Below are 22,046 nucleotides of genomic sequence, written 5' to 3'. Positions count from 1 at the left end.
CTTTTCCCTCTTAATAAAACATGCCTTAAAAGCAGATAATGATCCAAATGGGAAATTAGATTCCAGTTCCCTTTGAAGTTAAATAAGAGCATGAGAATCACCTCTGGCTTTCCAAGCTCTTCTCTTAATATTGTCAGCTTGCAGCCATAATTCTGAGAGGGCTTTGTTTGAATAGGAACCACACAATAGATCACAGGAAGCTGTAATGTAACATTCAGCTCAATTTGTTTGTGCTAAATTAGATGAGAAAAGAATTTGCTTATAAAACATGCCATAATGATGCCATCAAGAGGTTAGTCCTCTTAAAAAATCTTGAAAAATCTTTTGAATATGTAATGGTAGAGAATCTACCAAATGCTTGTCCTGTCTTTCAGTTCCATAGAGGTTCCATTATGTATTCATGACTATGTTAAAATGACAAAAACTAACTGGCTTCATAAGCAGCTCCTTTCGTATCATTTCAATGGAGTGGTGTAATAAGGACGATTCTACACACCATGACCTAATAAGCTTTTATCAACAGTTTCTGTAGTATAGTTCTGAAACTGCTATTAAATCTAATAGCATTAATATAGAAATGTAATCAGTGGAGGTGTAGGTTGCAGTAGTTCTAATCATAATCTTTTTTCTGTATGTGTCATTAGATATATGCAGATGTTCCCACACATTCTGTATTGCAGTGACTAATCATAAAAATAAGCGACTTCTTAGAAGACTGAATATTTTGGCAGAAAAGCAACACAAAGAAAGAAGTTTCTTTCTGGTGTATAGTTGTCATTCCCTAAATGATGGAAGGATCATATGGTCAGAAGTCCAAAAGTCAATGTCCAGTTGGAAAACAGTGACGAGTGGTGTCCCTCAGGGATCGGTGCTGGGACCTGTCTTGTTCAACATCTTTGTTGGTAACACGGACAGTGGGATTGAGTGTGCCCTCAGGAAGTTTGCCGACAACACCAAGCTGTGTGGTTCAGTTGATATGCTGGAGGGAAGGGATGCCATCCAGAGGGACCTTGACACGCTTGTGAGGTGGGCCAATGCCAACCTTATGAAGTTTAACCAAGCCAAGTGTAAGGTCCTACACCTGGGTCGGGGCAATCCCAGGCACAGCTACAGGTTGGGCAGAGAAGAGATTCAGAGCAGCCCTGCAGAGAAGGACTTGGGGGTGTTGGTTGATGAGAAGCTTAACATGAGCCGGCAGTGTGCGCTTGCAGCCCAGAAAGCCAACCATATCCTGGGCTGCATCAAAAGAAGCGTGACCAGCAGGTCAAAGGAGGTGATCCTGCCCCTCTACTCTGCTCTTGTGAGACCTCACTTGGAGTATTGTGTACAGTTCTGGTGTCCTCAACATAAAAAGGACATGGAGCTGTTGGAGGAAGTCCAGAGGAGGGCCACGAGGATGATAAGGGAGCTAGTGCACCTCCTGTATGAAGACAGGCTGAGAAAATTGGGGCTGTTCAGCCTGGAGAAGAGAAGGCTGCGTGGAGACCTCAGAGCAGCTTCCGGTATCTGAAGGGGTCTATAAGGATGCTGGGGAGGGACCCTTCATTAGGGACTGTAGTGGTAGGACGAGGGGTAACGGATTCAAACTGAAACAGGGGAAGTTTAGATTAGATATAAGGAAGAAGTTCTTTACAGTGAGGGTGGTGAGGCACTGGAATGGGTTGCCCACGGAAGTTGTGAATGCTCCATCCCTGGCAGTCTTCAAGGCCAGGTTGGACAGAGCCTTGGGCGACATGGTTTAGTGCAAGGTTTCCCTGCCCATGGCAGGGGGGTTGGAACTAGGTGATCTTAAGGTCCTTTCCAACCCTAACGATTCTATGATTCTAAGTCCTGGCACCACAAATACCTTGATATTCATGTTTGCTAATTTGCAGGGAAAAAGTTGGAAAATCAGTTTGTGTTTGGGAAGACACTGCTTTTGTAGCTATACTTTCATTTATTCTGAGGAGAATTTATGTTTGGGGTTTTTTTGTGTGTAAGTGAGGTGAATTTTAGAAAGGATATAATTTGTTGTCAGAAAGAATGAATGCTATGGTAGCCAAGGGTGTTGCCTTTAAGCATGCTAGTGTGTGTTACAAAAAAAACCTCATAAAAACCAAAGCAAACAAAAACCACAAAATGCCTAAAATCCCAAAATCCCACTCAGCAAACTCCCAAGCAAACCAGGGACTTGTCCTATTTGTCTTGTCCTATTGCCTTCATTGAGCAACTGAGGGACAGTCACACTAGTGATGGAGTTTAAGCCAGGGCTTTCTGGAATTCAATGTGCTCTCCTCTTCATTGGCAAAATTGCTGTCCCAGCCTCATGGAGCAGATTTAGTGGTCAAATTGAGAAGCTTCCCAAGTAGATACAATTCTAGGACTGTTCAGAGCACATATGAATGAAGATGGTTCTAAAAGAGTGTTTTGTACCTATGTATGGTTATGTATTTACCCTTACCTGTATAATTATGTGATTGTTCATCTCCTGTAGTAATGGCCTTGCCTTTTTACAGGCTTTTCCCTGGTTTCTCTTTTCCTCAGTTAGAAAATGGAAGAAAGAAACAAGAGCTAAAATATTGCCTGATTTAGTTATTCAAAGTAATTTCTACTCCCATCTTCATCCTAGTTTTCTAGTGAATACATACTGAATTCAGCTCTCATTGGGCTGGTGCAGAGTTATTAAAGGAATACTCCTTATTCTGCCAGAGCCCAGGTGTCACATGTTAATATGACGGAATTCCCCCAAAGGAGATATATGTGTGCAGACAATGCTCCTTTAGTGATTTTCTCTGTATATTATCGCAGATTCAGGATTCTTTGGTTCTGTGATATTATAACTGAAACTAACACATCTGAAACATGTTAGAAGTAGCACTTCCTAAAAAGAGCCACACTGAGAAGGATGCTTATTTGGCAGTAGTTGGTGGAAGACCCACAAACAGGTTATTCTGTAGCTTGCGACATTTCATCCCTTCATGTTTATACATGTGTTCCCATGGGGTTTTCTTCTTTCAGAGTATTCCCTATGCTTTCTATTAACCATGTTACCTAAGATTCAACATGGAAAGCTCACTGTCTTAGCAAGAGTTCTATTTTTTTGCTGTGAATTTCGGTTTTTGGCCACTCTGGTAACCACACTTCAAGATTTTTTGCATATTTAAAGGTGGAGCCCCCCTCATGTAGAAACTAAAAACCTAAAATATAACCCCCTATTGGATATAATTTAAACATTTTTCATATTTCAGATACAAAATAAAACTGTTCAAAAAGTTGCTAGTTACTCTCTTGATTTTACTTAAAAATGAAAATTTTTAAGTGATTTCTGTGCACTTAGTCCCTGCTTTCATCTGTGGCAGAAAGTAGCAACTTAACAGAACAGCATGAAGAAGTTCATGTAACACCTTTCCACAGAGTAGCTGCCTTTAAAACCCACATACTATTTTATCCAGTGTAAGAGTTATATAGTTAGAAAATGTTATAATAGGTTTTTATACATGCTGTGTTACACTAACCAAGATTTATGTCAGTACATCATCCTTCCTTGATGGGGAAGTCCCCATTTATGCAGACTGGATGCATTTTACATGATTGTCTGATGTAGTATGAATTCTTTTTAAACTCTGTGGGTAAATTCATATATATACTGGAGCTCCAGTGCATACATATGCTTGAATCTATCTCAATTCTTCCATTTTCCCCTACTGTAGCTGTGAAAAAGCAGAGCAACATTTTGCTAGTGCGAGTCCTTTGGCCAGGGTAGTGTTGGCAGACAACTGAGTTAACAGGGCAGCTTCAGGGCAAATACCTTTGCACCTCCATGAATTTCAGCTAGTTTGCTACCACAATCTTGAGGATCCCTGTGAAAGGTTCAGGGTGTTCGGGGATTTTTTTGCTGCCCCTTCATATATTCATCGTCGAGGTCCTGAAAAAAATCCTCTTCATAAACATTTGTGTAATGGTATCAACAATGTGCAAATTAACTTCTTTCTTTAAGGCAGGCTGAGTATGAAATATTGCTTTAAGGGAAATATTGAAATTTCTCCTGGATTTAGGCAATGTGTGTTTGCAGGGTATGCTGAGTATGTTTTGTGGTTACCCTTTCCCACCTGCACAGACCAGAACAGACCATAGAGGGGTTTCACCCCATCACAGCAGTAGTCAAAACAATTTTAAGATATGGAGGTAAAGATAAACTATAATTTAAAAGAAGCTATAAATACAACAGCGACTTCCAAACTCTTGTCATTTGCAGCCTGGCTTTATTGTTCTTTTTACAAAATTAAACAAATGACCAGAGTCAAAATACCAGGAAAAGTACCAGGTTCAACACAGGAATGTTTATCTCAGCAGCTAAAAAAGTCAGTGATTTGAAATTAATTTCATTTTAATTTCTCAGCAACTTGGATCTTATGACTTAGCTATGCCTAAGTAAAAGGGTAGATATGGACCTTGCAAAAGGGTTATCAACCTTGCCAATTTGAATCTCAGCCTAAGAGATGGCTGCATGTTGTTGTTTCTGTGAGATACTGACTGCACCATCTTTAGCATAGGAATGCTTTCACTGGGACACTTGGCAGGACAAGCCATGATTTGCCAACTTGACTGACCATCTGGTTTAGTGGCAACAGGGAAAGGGAATGCCACTTCACATAAGAAATTAGTGAAATAATCAGCCTGAAAGCACCAGGATACTTGGGATTCTCAGTGGATAATCTCATGAACCAGGGCAGGAAGTTTCTTCTGGTCTATGAGACCAGTCTGAAACTAAAGTAATTGTGCTGAAACAGGCAGTGTATTGCAGAGGAAGAGGGAAGAGATGCAGCATGAAGCTGCACAGATCCCTGAAGGCAAGGATGGAAGATTTTCTCTGATACAGCAGAGCTGAGATGGGGAGTGTGGGCAGCAGTGGTTAAGTGAGGAGGTGAAACACAGTTTTTGGTAACTGCTGTGAACAAGCTAGTTCAGTTTTCAAGCAGCGATTGCTCATTCCAGAGGATTGCCTTCCTGCTTCATAGGAAATAGTTATCCATAATTTATTTGTACCTACACCTTGAAGATTAACACAAAGTTAATATTCTGGGAGAAGTAGTAAATAACACAACTGTGTGTAAGCACAGGCTTAAGCACAAGCTAGATCAATTACAGTAGAGTGTTCATGCTAGCCAGAGACTGTAGTAGTAATTCTGGAGTGGATTTATGGCACAAAACCAATCAAACAACAAAACCCACCAGCAGCAAAAAACATTGCAGAGAATGAAAAATCTTCTTTTTGGAATATTGCTGAGAAATAAACACAAAGTTAAAAATAAATAAATAAATAGAGATGGCAAAGGGTATATTCTAAAAAAGTTATGCTGCTTTTATGTCACAGCGTAAGCCATTCCCTTACTGCTTTTATCTATGTCTGAAAAAGTTTTAAACTGAAATAATTCTGGAGTTGCCTTGATTGCCTAACTTGTGACATACCTTTAAATCTTACAGAGCAGCTGCTTTACTCTTTCATTGTGTTATAAAATTGTTCTATATTTTTCCATCTGCTAGTCTCCTGGTTTTATAGTTGTATATCCTTTTGGCTAAATCACATGAACGTGAAGAAAACAGTACAGCAAGCTAAACCAGCCCAGCATGTTTTCAGTCGGAAATCAGAAGCCGTCAGTAAGATATGGAAGAAGGATGCTTAAGCTTCTGTTCAGCTATAAAAGACAAGACGACAAACCCAGTGAACTGTATGAATATATAAATGGGAAATGAAAACCTCAGACCTGCTAAGAGTAGATGAATCTGTTATTGTGAAATATTAGTAAGGTGTGCTCATTGGCAAGCTCCAGGTCTGTATGGATTAGGAGCTATTTCCCGTTTCAGACATACTCCACATATCTGATGAATACCCTGGGTCGTTGCATAGCAGCCTATTCTAATGCTTACATTTTTGCACTTTTACAGCTAGAAACAGTACATTTTAGGACAGCACATGCATTGGCAGTGACATCTATTTCTGGAGAAGAAACAGAACTACTCCATTAGCATTTCTGCTTATTTTTTCATTTCAGAGTGCTACTGTTCAGTGTTTCCAGAATAAGATAAAGACATTTGTGCTAACCTCTGCATATGCCACAGTTCTCAAAGTTTAATGTGGTTTTGTGCGGAGCTGTGGCTTCAAACCACTATCGTTCCTCATGGCATCACTAAGCATCTTCCATACTTGGCTTGGTAATTTTGTTGCCCTTTGGCTCATGATGCTGCACGGGTGTGATGACTCAATGATTCTGTGATGACAGTATTTTGGAAGGCCTTCTCAATTATGTGTTCATGATTTTTAGCATTAGCTTGAAGCAGTTGACTGGTTAGCTTTGCTTTACTTACATTAGAGTTAATATATTTATCACTTCTCCTCCAGAAAGTTTTTTGCACTAGATTTGAACAGAAAAAAAAAAAAGATGGAACTGTTTGGCTTGTAGAAATTCTAGGTCACCCTTTTTATGTGCACCATTGTTGCAATTACTGTTACTAAGATATGATGAGTTTTGAAACTTCTGGCTTCACCTGAAAAGGAGTTCAGAATTAAATCTAATCTAAGCAGTAAGATCACTTCCTACACCACAAAAAAGTTGGACCTTCTGGTCCAATACAGAAAACTGCAGTAATCAGCATAAACCATCATGAGTGAATATAGGGTTATAGATTGTGAAGATGGTGGTATGTACAGGAGTCCTCTTACATTAATTATGAAGGTTAGTAAAATGAGCATTTAAAACATCCACTAATCTGCTAAAAAGCGGATATAAAACCCCCTACATCATCTTTGTCCTTCAGAAGTCTTTGAATTATTAGGAATTATTGATGTTTCTATTTTACCTGCTTTTTAATGATGAACATGTGGTTATATATTTACACTCAGGCTCTATGTTGGTCAAGTGTTCTTTTAATGAAGATAAATGTTACTTAAGTGCCAACATGAAATAAATAACCTCTTTAGTCCTTCCACAGGTAGACCTGCATGAAGATTACCCACCCTAGAGCCACTGAAATACTTCTGCCAGATTTGGAGCAAAGTGTAGCTTCATTGGGGGTTATTTCTGTTGCTGTTCGGTTTCCAGTGCACTTGCTTTATTCTTGCAGTGCTAGTGTTATTTGAAGTTACTACGGCAACCTGTCACCATCTGCTATTAGAAAGTATGCTGGGATTTAGTTGCTAGGTGTTGAAATCTGTCATCTTACTCATATGACCCTAATGTTTTCAGATGTTTCTTTTCCTGTTCATATTGCACCCACAGCTAATATGCGCTCTAACAACAGTGCAAATGACTCTGCATTCTTTCTGCTTGACCTTAGGAAGCTCTATCTGTTTTGCAGAGTGCATCTATGATCCTTTCAGTGTACTTTGTATAGACTCAACCAAAGCAGCATTTCTTTTATCTTAGCCACTATTTTGCAGTGTTTATACTAGAGCCAGCGTTACAGGTCCTTTAAATTTGATTTTAATTATGCTTCTTTTAAGTGGGCAGGGAGTTTGCGTGCTTCCTGACACATTTTCTACTCTGTCTCACTGTCATTTGATTACCTATTTACTCATGTTCCTGCTCCTGATCAAGTGCAATGTTCAGACTATTGATTCCTTATTTCTTCACACATTTTATGAAGGGCTGTCAGCCAATTGGTTAATTAAAAAACAGAATGCAGTGCTGTTTCCGCTCCAGGTTCTTTTGCATTTCAATGGAAATGAATATTTTAAAGTTGGAAAACATATTTTATTAAATCTCTTTGTAGCAGTGCAGTGTGTTCAGAATTATTTCTGTTAATTTTTCTGTGAGTGTTGTCTCATCAGTCAACATTTTACTTGGATACATTTATCTTTTTTTACACATTTGACTCAATTCCAATCAACATTTCCTGCTGTAATTCACAGGATAAATCCTAACAGGCTGAAGTGCCTTATTAGGATTCCTTGGACCACATGGTTTCGGGCAAGGTGTCCCTGCCCATGGCAGGGGGGTTGGAACTAGATGATCTTAAGGTCCTTTCCAACCCTTACTATTCTATGGTTCTTTCTGAAGAACTTCACCTTCTCTGCCACAGCCTTTTTTATACTATTCAATCCCTACATACAATGCTTGACTTAATGAAATGAAGTTTTGAACCATAAGCATTAGACTTGTGTTTGTAAGTGATGTTTGATTCTGAAGTTCCTCTGTCCATCTAGTGAAGATGTAGTCTGCATGCAGAGTGCAATAGATGGTTCTCATGCAAAACTTACTCTGTTTTCAAGCAGTTCATGCTCTTTGCACGTTCCTGTAAGAGGTACTTATACAGCATAGGAGAATTTAAGTGACTACATAAAGATATCTGCAGATTTCATCACAGCTCTTTATAGTCCTATATTACACTTAAGTTCCAGCAGTGAGAATGGTAATGTTGAGACTGCATAAGTACTTCAGAGATCTGAAGCTGCATCTGAGAAGCGAATCTTTATTGCTGGTGTTGGGGGATTAGGAGGGAGGGGCAAGATTTTAACCTATAAAGCAGCTTGCAGTTCATTTCTGATCGTGGAGATTGCTGGCAGGAAAATTATTAAAGATCAGACAGTATTTGTGTATTTTGCTGCTTTACAGTTACATGGAAATAATGGAGGAAGTTTTTGTAGCAAGCCAGCTTTACTGTCACCTTACTGTCACCTTTTTTATCTATTATTCAGTCCCACCAATATGAATTTGAGAGGCTGGGTGTGAGGTACTGGCCAGCAATATCTGATCTTTGCTTACAGATCTTTTCAGTAATCAAGGCATATCATCTGTTAATTTTAAAATCACCATACACAGGTTCTAAGAATAGGCACTCATGCTGTACCAGAATCACACATACAGCTAGACACATTTTAGAAGTTGGTTTCAGCAAAAGAAATAACCTTCTTCAAGTCTGTGTGCCTTTAAGCATGTTAATACATCTGTTCAATGCTCGGGAAGAAATGCTGTTTATTGCAAGAAGTGACTGGTTAACACGAGTCTGGAAAAGCATTCTGTGCTAAACGTTCAGCTACTAAAAATACAAGCTTTCTGCATGTACCATTCTCTAACTTCTGTCAGTAATCTTTTTGCAAAATCAAGACATCAGATGACAACACGCTCCCCCCCCCCAATTTCATTACTGAATCCTTTGCGATTTATTATTACTTTCAGCTACACATTTAACATCACAGAAAGGATTTTTTTCTGATCCATAACTGTAGAAGTGAACTACTACAGCAGGAAAACCGGCATTTCTTTTTAGAAGAGCATCAATACCCGAGAACGCACGATTCCTTACCTGAAAGCTTTTGGTTTACCTGTGGAAAATGTGTCTTCTTAGGCTTAAAAAGTAGACAAGCTTTTCACTAGCACTAATGTTACTCCAAAAGAAGGCATGATAGGTCCTTTAGATTGTAATTTTCACTGTTTATATGCAAGAAGTGTGCTGGGTCTGCTCACGTAGCAATAAATAAATAAAAAACGGCAGTACAAACTGCACAGCAGCTCCATGTGGAAGTGAAAGACCCCTAGTGGCCACAACCTGAAGGGACGCTTCCCTGCCCTGAGCGGTGACAGAATGGTCGGGTACGACAAACCGCAGCTGGTACTTCGGTGATGCACTTTGGTGTCTTTCTGATGTGACAGGAGTATAAAGTCAATCGGAGTTCAACAGAGAGTCTGATCAGTCCCGACTGGAAGGGAAATTCTGGTCAGAGTAAATTCTGCCAAGTCCCCTGTATCAGTTCTAAATCAGTCTCATGAAAAGATCCAAGTAAATCTAGACAATTATTTTCAATGTTCATTACTTCACAGTGCCTTCTTTTAAAAAAATCAAAGGATTTAAAGCAGCTTCACTTTAAAAACGATGATTAAAACTTCAGCAAATGAAAAGGCATCAGTAAGAAGGATTCTTCACTGTCTTAAAGGAGAACTGCAAATAACTCACTGTTATTGCTAGAGAGATCAATGTCTTCGTGACTTCCAGTAAATCACAGTGAAAACCCAGGATTATGAATCATTTCTCTCTTTCAGCATTGGGAAAAAATTTTTCAGGAACTGAGAAAAAAATAAAATATTTCCTTCTAAGGAAGTTTGGAAAGAGTTGAGGGATGAAGGTGACAGAATTGTATAGAAGTTTTCCAGAGTACTGTAATAGTTGCTTAAATGACCGCAGAATGTAAAAAATACCTTTTCTTACAATATTTCTTCCTGTGAATAGCCCATGTTTCTAGAATGATTAGAAAATATTGAGGCTAATCTATTCTCTTCCTATAAATTCCTAATGGAAGAATTCTGGCAACATCACATGCCTTTTAGGAATCTTGAGGTAATATTGAGTTGTACTTTGTTTTCTTGTCACAGTGTGTGTTTCCATGTGGCATTACATAAATAACACAACTTTCTCACCAGAGCCTACCGCTTGCCGGGGCAGCTTTTGAATTACCCTTTTCAAGTCATTAGGATGTTTCTTTCATCTGGGCTTACAAAAGCTCGACTATTATTTTACTTTTACAGACATAAAAAGATGCATCAGGCATTGAGAGTAGTTTTGCTTTAGAAAGAACACGACCCAATATCTTAAGGTATCTGCATGTGTTGATTTCTGTCTTGTTTTCTTTCAGAGTCATTTTGTGGCATGCATGACAGCAATCTTAAACCAGATGAACAACCAGCATTATTCAGTTTACATTGAAACTTTTCAGACAAGTTCAGAACTAGTGGTGAGTACAAAATAGTCATGGGGGATGAGAAATAATCCAAAAAATTTCCTGTGAAAAATCAGTAGTATTGTTTTGGACTATTTTGTCTGATTTTTCCTAGAATTAAGTCTGTTTCTGTACAATTTCTGCCTCTATGTCATTCTGTTGCCTCCCTCTTGTAATGGTGACCTCGGCCAATACTGTAATCAGAGACATAAACGTCACTATTGTTGACCCTAGTACCAAGGTGGTAGTATAATAATCTAGAATATGTAATGGAATCTTTGAGTTATACTGTTCTGAAGAGGGAAAAAACCCCAAACCAACCACTCCCCCCAAACCCACAAAACTACAAGCAACAAAACCAACACTCAACTAACTGAATCCCCCCTCTCCATGTCACCCGTGGTGATTCATGTCCACTTTTCATTTTCATCGAGTCTACTCCTGGGCCAGGTAATGTTCTAAGCTAAATGCAGTAAATGCCTTATTCTTGCAACATGTTATTTTATGCCAGTTGTTTCTGGCATAATTTAACAATACTTGGGGTATATTCTAGTTTGTACCAGTAATCACTATGTTCTAGAAGGTTTCAGTAGTCCCATATCTGTCCTTTAACACTCCTGATATAACTCTGAAATAAGTCTGGGTATTGGCAAAGGTTGTGATTTTACCATCTATGGTTTGCCCATGGAGGTAATATTTTCAGTTGGCAAGATTTGTTCATTTTGCTTTCTTTCTAAAAGTCAGAGTGATGCTGTAACTGCAATGCTCACAGATCAAATCTTGGATAGCATTTGCAATTTTTCATGTGCTTTAGTTTATTTGAAATTGTAAGACTAACATAATTTCAGCTTCCAAGCAGCTTGGATACTTGGTCCTGGAAGTTTTTGTAATCCTTAAACTACTCCCAACAAAGGGAAAAAGACACGAAGGAGAACTGAAATGTTTATGTTCATTTCATTTAAGTTCATTATGTAGCAATCTCTAAATACTTCTAGGAAAAGTAGCAGTGTTTAGATTGTTTGGAAACTTTCTGTTACCGCCTTCAATATTTCATTTAGAATACTAAATTTGGACTAAATGGACTAAGTAAATGTCCTATATTTTTCAATTCTGTTTATTCTTTATGCATAGTGAGACTGTTTTGCTAATTAATAAATAATTCAACAGCTTTACTCCAACATACTAGAACTTTTTCTTTCCATTCATTTATGGCTTATCTTCTTTAAAGAGCCCAATGTAATGACTTTTAGCTTTCATTTGTAATCTGAGACTGCTGTTTTGCAGAACTTCTTTTCCAATCTTGGGCATACTGATATCACCAGTAATTTTTTCCATTGACTTCAGTGGAAAGCAAAGAGGAACCTTCCATCTTAGTTCTTTAATCACAGCAGGAACGCTTAAACTTTGTGTTAGTCACAGGCTTACTGTGTTTTGTTGTTCTAGGACTTCTTGATGGAAACATTCATAATGTTCAAAGATCTCATTGGGAAGAATGTTTACCCTTCAGACTGGATGGCAATGAGCATGGTGCAGAACAGGTAAAATGGGACTGGAGGATGAGTGCTCATATTCCATGTGTTTGTGAAAAGTGACTTGTTTCAGAGCTTACATAAAGTTTTGCTGTGCAGTCTAAGAGAATTATGTCATTCCAGTTTGCTGAATATCAAGAAGGTCATAATCTGAAATAATTCACTGACAAGACTTTAAATAGCTAGCTGCCTGTGCTTGAAGTACACTTACAGTGGAAAGGAAAAAGCAAATTAACTAACAGTAAAGTGCAAGTATGTCGTTGGTCTCCATGTTGACAGTCAACAGAAGCCAAACTGTAAAAAGCCTGTTGAATCTTAAAAGTACAATTTCTGCACATGGTTAGAATGTCCTCACTAATATGTCAGCCACTTCATTGTGACACAACTATCATCGAACACAGATTTCTTTCTGAACTAATATGGTACTTGGATTGTTGAAAGATCTGAGGATAAAGACAATATTTGAGCACAACACACTCTTTGTAGGAAGTTGGATCCTTGGTGCTTGCTGTAGCTCACATCATTGAGGAAATGTGTTGCTATACTATGAGTTGTTTCGGGTTTTGTCATGAGCAATTACTAAAACCTCAGGTATGTTGCCTCTGTAGATCAAGACAGCATCTAAGTAAAGTTTGTATAATCAAATTTATCATGTTCCCTATTGTTTGCTTTATGAGAGTTTGCTATTAATAAGACATCTTTGAGTACTCTTCTGTTATAAAATAGACTGAAGGAAATACCTTGTGGGCATAAACTGTGCAGATTATACACCTTTACCCACAGCTATGATCTGTCTGCTTTGGTGTCATCAGAAATGATGGTGGGATAAACAAAGTATTGTTTGATCTCTGTTAAGCCACAGGGCCTCTGTTGTCATGGTTTTAGGATTGCAAGCGATGTAAGTGAAGTTTCATGTGATATAGATTTTGCTGACACAAGAGCTCTTTTCAATTTATCGTTTATATATATGGGATATATATATTTTTATATATCATTTATGTATATGGGATACTGAATTGGAACAAAATGGGAAGTGATCTTTGTGTATCTCCACACTGAGAATGGTTTCAGACAGCTGGACCACCATTTCACAGATGTATTTCTTCAGAGTGTCTTTGAAATATTGCTTGTTTGAAGAGTAAAGGAAATGTTCTTCTCTTGAGGTGTGAGGTTGTTTGGTTATTATGGGCTTCAGTTAGAAATGAATGTTTTTGGCAGCAAGAAAAGGCTAGTACATAGGGTACGGGATAGGTTAGGTGAGGATTTATTTCCTCATAATTGTTCCTAGCCATTCTGAGGGTACTGGCTTTTTCCTTTTTATGTCTCTAGTCTATAACAGAGGAAAGCAAGGGAGGCTTGGGCTGAGAATGTAAAACACATGGCTGCTGTAAACAAAGGTAGTTGGTTCAATGTATTTATTTGTGGAAATTGTGAGGAAGAGTTTCCTTACAATTTGAATGCGCAGAGGTTTAACAGGCATCTATGTATGCAGAAGAAATTGAACAGAAAAGCAGCCATGGGCATGTGACCACTTTACCTTGTGGAGTTCTTTTTTTATTTTCTGGGTTTCCTCCTCTTATGAAATCATGGAATAGTTTGGGTTAGAAGGGACCAACCCCCCTGCAATGAGCAGGGACCTCACCATGTAGATCAGGTTTCCCAGAACCACATCCAGCCTGGCCTTAAATGCCTCCAAGAATGGCTCATCCACGCCCTCTCTGGGCAACCTGTGCCAGTGTTTTACCACCCTTGTAAAGAATTTTTGCTCACATCCAGCCTGAATCTCCCTCTTTTAGTGTAAAACCAACACCTGTCGTCCTATCACAACAGCCACTGCTAAAAAGTCTTTCTCCATCTTTCTTATAGGCCCCTTTTCAGAACTGAAAGGTTGCAATAGGCCTCTTCATACTTAGTGCAAATCATGGCTAAAAATGTCACTGAACGGGATTTTGTTTTGGGTAAAAAAATCACTTCATTACCACTTTTTGATCACCTGTACTATGATTAATTTAGTTTCGTAGAAATGGCAGTAACATTGAGTTTGCTAGGAGTCTCAGAAGGACTAGTCTAAAAATGAAGTCAAGTCAAAAGATGCATAGATTCCAGTTAACTTAGCGGTAATAGAATTACAGAATGGTTTGGATGTGAAGGGACCTTAAATCTCATCCAGTTCCAACCTCCTCCCATGGGCAGGGACACTTTCCACTAAAGCAGGTTGTTCCAAGACCCGTCCAATCTGGCCTTGAAAGTCCATAGATACTGTTTATTTGAAATGTCACAGTTACGTAATTTCACTCTTCCAGTTTTATAGTATTGAAAAAGAGAGAACAGAGGATACTTAATAAAGCTCTTAATCTCCTGAGAATATTTGGTCTTGAGGAAAATATTTGCTAAGAAAGCTTACAGCAGTATGATATTAAATTTTGATATTGGATACCTTTTCATATTACATGAAAAGGTTTTCTTTTTTGTGTTCCATGATTCAAAGTGAGAATTGTGTTTCTAGTGGGTACTGATGTGGCAGTGAGGCCTCAGGTGCCTAAACCTCACTTTGTCACTCATGTGCACTCATTCATGTGGAGAGATCGCGAACCCCTTTTCTGAGGTGGGCAGATACAGATAAGATGTTCATTCCAGGTAAGATTTTGTAACTGATACTAGTTTCAGCCCACTTGTGTTTCAGTCTGAGCCAGTCTTTGGCCTATAAAGGTAAAATCTAATCAGTGTTGGTGCTTCAACTGGCAATTATTTTTAATGTAGCAAGGATTACACTTGAAAAGTATCAGCTTAGTATTAAAGGAAGCTAACAATCTTCTATTGTATGTAAGCACATCAAAACTTTCATATGTGAAACTATTTCTCTCATTTAAGAAATGCTGTTAGCATCTGCATTATTCACAAGTACACGGTTTTCTTTATTCCATGGGGCAGGGGAAGTATCAATCCTTGTTCAAAGAATACGCCTTTGGGGCTTGGGATTTACTTGGTGGCATCTCTATTGCCTCAGTCACTGACAACAGAAATGCACTGGTCATGCTGTGCATTTGCTGTTAGTGCCTCCTAATGACTCTGACCTTTGTGGGGCAATATGTCGCACAGACAGGTTTTGTTGCTCTACACCTTACCCTGCACTGGGTGAGTTAAATGAAAATATTTAAAGAAGAGAGTCAGCATTAAAAAAAAAAAAAAAAATAAATCGAGTTTAGAAGCTATTTAACAGTGCTCTGTAAACACATCGCCTACCTAAATTGCCTTGGCACTGTTTATACTCTTTGATGATGTTGCTGTTCCCAAGATTACATAAGGAAATGAGTTATTGATCTTACTTTCATGTCTCAATTTTATGTTATACCAACAACTGGGAGGGGAGACTTTTGTTGTCAGTCTTGATAGAAATTTGGTTTTGGGGGTTTTTGTTTGATTTTTTTTTTGAGGGGATGGGTGTTCTGTGATATAAATTTGAGACCAATTTAGATTTCTAAATTTGTCTTATTAACATGTTGTACTTCAAACTAGAGAAGTAGCAGGGAAGAAGTCACAAGGGAGCAGGCTGGGGTCTCTTGTAATAACAGTGAGAGAAGAAAATAAAACCCAGAAAAAGGGTTAGCATAGATGTTTTGCACTCTTAATTCCTCTGTTCTGAGCAGGAGGCTACATGCATGCAGACCTTTTTACTCTCAAGGAGGTATTTTACCGTAAGAGTATCCCCTTTCTGAACTTGCAGAAATATTAGTTACAGGCTGAAAGGCATGTCTGTTGTGTAACCTGGCCAGTGGCAGAATGGAACTGGCACTTCTTCCCTACAGGCATTCAACAGAGCCTGACAGTCTCCCCCAGATGATCCCTTGTGTTTTGTACCTTGCAAGGTAAGTGGGCATTGGAAAAGTTTTGCTGTAGGATATACTGCAGTACAGGAATGTAAAAATCAGAGTGCATTTACTGAAAGGCAGAGGAAAGGGAAGAGCATAACTGGTGCTGCAAGTGTGGTCTTGTTTGTGAGTAAAGGTGTTCTTAATAAGCAGGTTACTCAAATTACTCTTATACAGAAACAAAGTCAGACAGTGCATTTATGACATCAGCGATAGTTCTACTAAATGTTAGATGTCTGACATAGATCAGGGGAAAAGAAAGAAAGAATGACTTCTTATAAGGGCCAAAGGAAGGGAGGATGGACACATTCATGTCCAGGAGAGATTGTGGTAGGTGAATTGAAAGAACAAGAGTAGAGGCTTGATTGACTAAACTTAGTCAAGCTTTGCCTGTATCAAGATGGAATGATTTAACTTAAATTACTTTAAATCACTTCTGAATAATGTCGTTTGCTCTCAAGGCATGTTCTGATTCCCAAAGCCCATCTGAAGGAGGCAGAGGCTGTGTATACTAGTCCCACTGTACTGGGAGTATTCTATTAGCAACTGAGAATGAAAAAGGGGAATGAGCTCCAATTCTCCTCCTCCTCCCCTTCCACTAACAGCAAGATGGGAAGTACACTTTTTTGTGGCATGGTAGGTGGGGCAGAACACTTTGGGAAATAGTAAAATCCTCATTGAGGATTATAAGAATATAATATCCGAGTTATTTTTGTGATCCTCCATGGTAGATTTAATTAACTTTTCTTCTAATGAAGGTTGCTTTTTGCACACTTCCTACTAGTTGATGTTGCTTGTATGTGCACTTTATTCCACTTACAGTACTTACACTATTGGTTATTAGCTTACTAAAAGTAGTAATTTCTAGGTACACGGCATTCGTGGGGAACTGCTTTGCTGGATTAGGTAATACGAAATAGTTTGCTTTTCTCTCAGCTGTTCATAATTTGTATTTAGAGACACATCATTCCTCCCAGGAAATTCCCCTATCTTATTATCAACATTGGAGTGCATAGGGAGTCGAATTCACCAAATAAAAGAAATTATATGGGGAGTTAGCAACTAAAGGGAAACTATTCACGAACCCTTCCTTCTGTTCTGGGTTTGAAATGGTAATTTCTTAGGCACTTGATCTTACCATAATTAGTACCTGGAATCAGTTTCAGTTGATGTCCAGTCCGAAGTGGCTTAGTAAGCACTCTCTTTGTTTGTCTGTCCATTTGAGTTGGGGTTTGAACCTCGCTGACATATTTAGAAAGAAAAGGAAATGTTTTTCACCAGCACATTTCAAGGTCAGATCCTATTTGTGGAAAAACTCAAGTGAGAGAACACTGAAGGCTATTTTCTAACACCAGTAGTTAGGCTTTTTCTAAAACATGTTTTCATTGCCTGTGTATGTGTTTTCAGACATCTGTTGGAGCCAAGTGTTCCCCAGCCCCTTTAAAATTGAACTTCAAAGGTTTAGCACTGCAGGTATTTGGCAACAGAGCAGGAAATATTGCCAATTTCCTTTCATTATACGTGCTAAAAATAGTTGCTTATTTGCTGATAAATGCTTTGTAACACCCTCAAGACCTGGTTCTCATGTAACTCACCTGTCTGGGCAGCTTTATTAACTCAGCAAAATCCCACCATGGCTTCACATCAGTGCCACCTGCATCCCCAAGTGCCTCACCATCGCTCACACTGCCAGGAACTAGAGATCCTGTCGGTATCATTAGTTCCTGGCCAGCTAGTGAAATGAGGCAGGATAAGTTCCTACCTGTCACCAAGCAAGGGACTCTAGGGATTGCTTTTCAGAAAAGGGCAGCAGCGGTTCCAACCCTCCTTCTTTTTTTGGGTTGGTTTTTTTTTTTTTCATGGGTCATCTGTGAATGGCTCTGTTAAACCTGACTTTGGAAAAGCATGTTTTCCACACTCCATGTACGTGTGTTTCTGAACAAGTCTACCTTTGGATAGAAAAAGTCCTCTCAGAAGTAGTAGCTGCTTACCGTATTGTCCTGTGAAACTTGACAAAATGTTGCTTTATGAGGAGATGGTGTTTTTAAAGGCATAGCCTCAACCTTTAAGTAACAACAGTGGCTGTTGGACTGCTTTTTTTTTTAATTTTCTGAAGAGAAAACCTGCACAGCTGTAGTCCCCATTTAAGCCTACTATGGGAGAATAGTATTTGTAATAGAAGTTGGGAGAGAAGGGAAACTGAACACAGTTGGCAGAACATAGGGAAACATGCCTTTTTCAAGCAAGAAGTTTGAGAGACCTCTGCAGACTGTATTGCTACTACCAACTCACTAGATTGCAGAGCCATAGAATATCTCACATTGGAAGGGAGAAACCTCCCAAATTAATTAAATTCTCAGTTTAATATCAAATTAATTCAGAGTCTTCCACCTATCTGGAAATGAAAGCTTGTCATATTTTCATGTTTTGGAAATATTTAATACTGTGATGTGTGTACTTATGTCAGTGGGTACTGTGACTATTCACAGGCACTAAGACTGTACACAAGGTACACAAATTCAGCTGTTAAGAGTCTGTATTACCCTTTTCTGCATCTGGTGCTATAATATGCTGTTAAATTTATAACAAGTGTGATGAGATTCTCAAATCAAGAATAACATTTTAATCATGAAAATAGGAAAACCCTCTCCTCTTCAACTTTATTTCCTTGATTATTGCTATGAAGTGGTTCTGCTGTCATAGGAAATGTAGAAGAAAACTCAGGTATTTTCTCTCCATCTATGCTTCAACAGAGTGCTTAAAACATTGCTTAGCTCATTATTTGTTTTGCAGAGAATAAAAAGGGCATTTATTTATTTATGCTTAAAAAGAAAAAGATAACACAAGTATCTTAAGTTAGTTTTATTGTTCTTTTTCGAAGATGTATTGGGAGTTAAGCTGCATTTATGTAGCTAAAGTTGGATGATGGTGTTGCAGTTGATTTTGCACAAGTGAGGCAGAATTTAGAAGGCTGAGCTGTTGCATGCAAGTAACTCCTTTCTTTGATCTCCTTTTCCTCTGGCAACTTCTGACTGGCCTAAACATACTTGACAGAAATGCAGTTGTTTTTCTTAAGGGCTTGAATTTGAATTTTCAGGGGGTCAGAATGCATTTCCATGTGGGCTTATGGCATATTGCACAGCTGTGTAATTTTAATATACGGAAAAGTAGTTTAAGCAACAGGTATAAATGTCTAATGAAAATATTCCTTTGTGCACATGTGCACAAGAGAGTTAATGAAGCAGTATAACAAGTTCAAACAGTTTGTACTGTTTAGTCATTTCTTTAATCATGTATAACATTAAGATGTGTCCTTGGACAGTTTGGTTTTGCTATGAGACTGAAAATGTCGGTGCTGAAATGCGGTTTCCCTGTAATATAAAGTTTCTTTCAGAGGCAAAGGACATTTTATTTATTGATTGATTGTTTTTCTTGCTGGGCTATTTGCTATACAGTGTCTTAGGATTCTCAAATTTGTATCATCTAACTCCTTGCCATTACAACAAGGTAACTCTGTTTCCCAGTTGTTTTCCCCAGTCCCTACAAAAGTACTTGTAACTAGGGCAAATGGCATAAGGTTAGTCCTGGGAAAAGGAGTAAAGCAGTTAAAGAGAAGCGGCAGTTGTTTCACTGCAGGTTGTAAATTTACTTCCATGGAGAGTTACACTTCCAGCTGTGGCTGATAAGTCTGACTCAGTCCTTTAATGCTTTGCTGTCAGCTATGAGCCTAGCAGAGAGAATGTCTTCTATCTGTAGGTGTTTGTGTCTAATGTAACCCTAATTTTCAATCACTGCATCTTTCTAGCACCAAATACTTCAAGATGCTTATTCTGCACTAACTCTGCATGTTGCTTGTTGTTACCCATGTGGTGGAATTATCTGCTTACCAAGAATCTAAACACTTAATTATGTGGCGACTGCAGCAGATCATCCACTCAGCAAGACACGTTATTGCATATCATGGCTGGGATACACAGTGGATGCACGCCGCGTTCTGACTGCAGTCATCTAGTCTTTTATCTAAAATGCAGAGAAAACACGCTGTGAGATACCCCTTTCCCACTCCCACTACAGAGCATCATCTCATCTTCCATGGCATCAACTGCTAGGATGCGCCTGCTTCTGGGGATGTCCTGAGCTAAAAGCAAAACTTCAGTGGAGAGAGCAACTCAACACAGAAAAACAACTTGTTACTTTGATGTTTTCAGCAAGTCAGTAAGATACTGTTATTTTTCTGGATGTAACTTTGATTCACAGATAGAAATCTCTAAGGTTCTTTGCTATGTGCCTTGTTCTAAAATATTCTTTTTATGTTTTCAGGTATTTTAATTTTAGTAAATAATTTGGGGGGTAAGACAATGAGTAGTATTTTCCACTCTGTAGAATATAGGTGCAAATGAGTAACTTCAGCCAGCACTTCTTACCTAGAAGGGATTTTGGGGAAATTAAATATATAAAATTTTCTTATGTTTAGCATTATTTTGAACAGTTATTTTCATATTTTTTATACAGCAGCATCACAAAATAACCTGCTAGTTATGCATAATGATCTGCTTTAAAATTCATACTGTGCTGATTCAGTGCAGCTTCTGCATTGATAAAGTTTGTGCTGTAAAGTACTAAGCTCAGGCAGGCAGCAATTAGACAAGAGGCAGATGCATAGTTGTCTGTACCTGTAATGAGAGATCCTGTTCTTCACTTCTGATAAAGCCAGGATTCCCTAAAAGGAAAGATAAAAGGTATTCACTAAATATTTTCAACAAGAATATCTGAGAAATCGAAAGTACATGTACTATAAATACAAATATAATGCAGGTATAGGGAAGGGATTTAAAATGCAGAAAGCTAATGTGATGGGGGAGAAGAAAAAGCAAAGCCCATATACTACATTTTACCTTTAATGTTTTATGGTGAGATTACGAATAAAATACAGAGCTACTTAAATAAAACCACCTCAAACCCAAGCAAACAAACCTACAGTGTTATCCATTAGCTTCATGTAATTCTCCAATTTTATTTTTGATGTGAATTTCTAGAAATAGGCCCTAGAAACAGCCATGAGAGTGTGTTTACTGAAGTATCACTTCCGCACCATTCTTAGCTGTATAGAAATAAGGATTAAATGATATGTGCAAACATCACAGTCATCGTAAATTAGTGTTAATAGGTGGAAAACCAGTGGAAGAACGGAGAAGTAATTTCACAATATCAATTCAAACTTCCTTCAAAAGTGAAGGCCCTAAGAGTTTCCTGTAGTGTATGACATCCTGATATACCATGTCATCACATTCATGTTTACTAACCGGTTTTCAGCTTTTCATCTTATTCCCAGTCTTGGCCTAGGACCAATGACACCATGTGATCTTTAATTTCATTTTAAATTCAGATTGTTTCTACTCTGCAGACTATTAGCTAGAATACACTAAAGAGGAGAGTAGATTGAAGCGAGAAACTGCTCCCAATACAAGGCAAATTACTGAAAATATCTTTCCAACTAAGTGATTTATACCAGAGTCCATTAGACAGCTTTTTGTGCACTTAGTTTTCAAGCTGGGAAGTTTCTTAAAGTGTCCTAAACATCAGATTTTTCAAGAGTTTGCCATAAATGTGCACCTAATGTACATTTTTGAAAATGTATTTTGATTCCTAAATGGGAGATAAGCAGTCGTTAAAGCATGCTTTAGGGAGATGCTGAAGGAAAAGCTACAGAGACTCTGGGCAAAGTCAAGAGATCTTGAACGGAAATCTAGCTTCTACAGTGAAGTATTAAAGCAATTGCTCATTCTTGCCTTCCTCTGGCTGTTGCTGTTGTACTGCTGCCCAGTTGATATCTTACAGCATGTAGTGTTTTTGTATGCTTGACATAGCTATCCAAGATAAACTTTCAAATAATATTAATAAAGGAAATGAATTGTACATAACAAAACATTTATAAATGAGACAAGAGAAGCTGGACAG

At 38.4% G+C, this 22,046-nt stretch overlaps 2 protein-coding genes across 2 annotated transcripts in view; one reads left to right on the top strand and one right to left on the bottom strand.

Moving 5' to 3' along the window:
- Positions 1-9,500, bottom strand: part of INSYN2B (inhibitory synaptic factor family member 2B) — a 34,460-nt gene extending 24,960 nt beyond the window's left edge. The window contains exon 1 of the mRNA XM_030503653.1: positions 9,283-9,500. The gene's annotated coding sequence lies outside the window, so the exon portion shown is untranslated. The remainder of the gene's footprint in view (positions 1-9,282) is intronic.
- Positions 1-22,046, top strand: part of DOCK2 (dedicator of cytokinesis 2) — a 171,249-nt gene that overhangs the window by 90,302 nt on the left and 58,901 nt on the right. The window contains exons 28-29 of the mRNA XM_030503652.1: positions 10,607-10,705; positions 12,134-12,228. Of these exons, the coding sequence (XP_030359512.1) occupies positions 10,607-10,705; positions 12,134-12,228 (194 nt within the window). The remainder of the gene's footprint in view (positions 1-10,606; positions 10,706-12,133; positions 12,229-22,046) is intronic.

This window comes from Strigops habroptila, chromosome 12, assembly GCF_004027225.2.
Source record: "Strigops habroptila isolate Jane chromosome 12, bStrHab1.2.pri, whole genome shotgun sequence".
Lineage (NCBI taxonomy): Eukaryota > Metazoa > Chordata > Aves > Psittaciformes > Psittacidae > Strigops > Strigops habroptila.
The sequence above is the reverse complement of the archived record's forward strand: the minus strand, read 5'-3'. Positions and strand labels throughout refer to the sequence as shown.